The sequence below is a fragment of the Emiliania huxleyi genome (genome assembly GCF_000372725.1).
Source record: "Emiliania huxleyi CCMP1516 unplaced genomic scaffold EMIHUscaffold_260, whole genome shotgun sequence".
In the NCBI taxonomy this organism is placed as follows: domain Eukaryota; phylum Haptophyta; order Isochrysidales; family Noelaerhabdaceae; genus Emiliania; species Emiliania huxleyi.
The window spans coordinates 120438-122317 of NW_005200087.1; the positions used below are offsets into that span (position 1 = coordinate 120438).

The window sequence follows — 1880 nt, forward strand, 5'->3', positions numbered from 1 at the left end:
AAAAGGGTTTTTAAAAAGGTTTTCTTTGTTGAAGGGGGAGGGACATTTCTCTCCCCTTTTGGGCGCTTGAAAAAAAGGAAATTACTACACGGGGCCCCCCCCCCCCCCGCCCCGGGGGCCCCCCCCCCCCCCCTTCCCCCCCGACTCGAGCCCCCACCGCGCCAGCGCCCCCCTCCCCTCCAGGCGCCCAAGAGCGGCGAGCCGGCGTCGCGGCGGGCGCGCGAGTATGCCGCGGGCGCGTTGACGAACCTCTGCCTCAAGCAAACGCCTAAGGAACGAATGAGTTAGTCATCAATCCTCGCTTCATTAGGCGCGCTGATGAACCTCTGCCTCAAGCAGAAGCCGCTGCAGGACCGGGTTGCCGCCGCCGGCGCGGTGCCCCTCCTCGTCGGCATGTTGTCCGAGCAGGCGACAGCGAGCAGCCGCCAGGCGGACGCGTGGCTGACATGCTCACGCACACGTCGATGACACGCCCGGACATGGCCCCCACAGGCCGAGGGGGCGCAGTACGAGGAGGCGGCCGGAGCGCTGACCAACCTCGCAGACACGCACGAGGAGAACCAGGCGGCCGTCGGCAAGGCGGGCGCCGTGCCTCCGCTGGCGGCGCTGCTGCGCAACCCGTCCGCGTCGGCGCAGGAGGAGGCGGCGGGCACCCTGATGAACCTGGCGGCGTGCGACGCAAACAAGGACGCCATCGTCTCGGCGGGCGCCCTGCCGCCCCTCGTCGCCCTGCTCGGCTCGGGCTCCGCCGCGGCTCGCGAGCACGCGGCCCCATCCACGTAATCAAGTGGCTATTAATGACGAATCAAGTCAGTCATTAGGCTCGCGAGCACGCGGCCCCTCCACCTAATCAAGTGGGTATTAATTAATGACGAATTGAGTCATTAATTAGGCTCGCGAGCACGCGGCCGGCGCCCTCGCCAACCTCGCCAATGGCCGGCCAGAGCACGCGGAGGCGGTCGGCGCCGCCAAGGCGCTGCCGCCGCTGCTCGCCCTCCTCCAGCAAGCGCCCGAGGGCAAGGACGCCGCCGCGTTGAGAGGGTGCGGTGGGGCCGGCGTGGCGGCGCGCGCCGCGTCGGCGCTCGCGCTCGCGTCGCTGCATGCGCCCAACGCCGCGGAAGTGCGTTCGGAGGGGGGGGTGGCGGTGCTGGCAACGGCGCTGGGCGCGGGTGTGAGCGAGGCGGCCGCCGCTCTCGTCAACGTCTCCAAGGGCGACGCGGCCGCGCGCGACGCGCTGCTCGCCGCGGGAGGAGCGGCCCTGCTCGTGCGCGAGGTCTCGGCCGGCGCACCCGCGGCTCAGGCCGAGGCGGCGGGAGCGATCGCCACCCTCGCCGCCGACTCGGCGCGGCTCGCCGAGGCTGTCGTCGCGGCGGGCGCGGTGCTCCCCCTCACGCTGCTCCTGACGTGGGGGGCCGGCGCCGCGAAGAAGCAAGCGGCCTCCGCCCTCGGCGCGCTGGCTGCAGCGAGCAAGGCCAACCGGGACGCTGTCGTCGAGGCCGAGGCTGTCCCGCCGCTCCTGTCGCTCCTGCAGGTGCGCGCGCGCCACCACATCTCCTACCCCGCGCCTCCCTCCCTCGCGCCCTCCCCCACGCACGCTCATCACCCCCGCCGGAGCCCTCCCCCTCTGGCGGCGGGTAAACCGCGATGCCACAAGCACGCAGAGCGGCAGCACTAAGGCTCGGCGCCGCCTCCCCCATGCGGCGCTGAGTCGGCACGCGAGCCGCACAACTCCTCTCGCCCCTGCCTCCTCGCCCCCTCAGCCCAGCGACGACTTGCCGCTGGTGCTCGACGCGCCGACCAGGCGGCTCGAGCTTCAACATGTACATTAGTTGCACCGGCGCCTGGTCGTCGCCTCCGCCCTCAGCTCCACCTCCGGGATT

At 71.5% G+C, this 1880-nt stretch overlaps 1 protein-coding gene across 1 annotated transcript in view; it reads left to right on the plus strand.

Annotated features, from left to right (window-relative positions):
• Positions 1 to 226: 226 nt before the first annotated feature.
• Positions 227 to 1880, plus strand: part of EMIHUDRAFT_457623 (hypothetical protein) — a gene marked incomplete at both ends in the record, with an annotated part of 3286 nt that continues 1632 nt past the window's right edge. The window contains 5 exons of the mRNA XM_005777416.1: positions 227 to 239; positions 311 to 375; positions 493 to 696; positions 893 to 1531; positions 1761 to 1820. Of these exons, the coding sequence (XP_005777473.1) occupies positions 227 to 239; positions 311 to 375; positions 493 to 696; positions 893 to 1531; positions 1761 to 1820 (981 nt within the window). The remainder of the gene's footprint in view (positions 240 to 310; positions 376 to 492; positions 697 to 892; positions 1532 to 1760; positions 1821 to 1880) is intronic.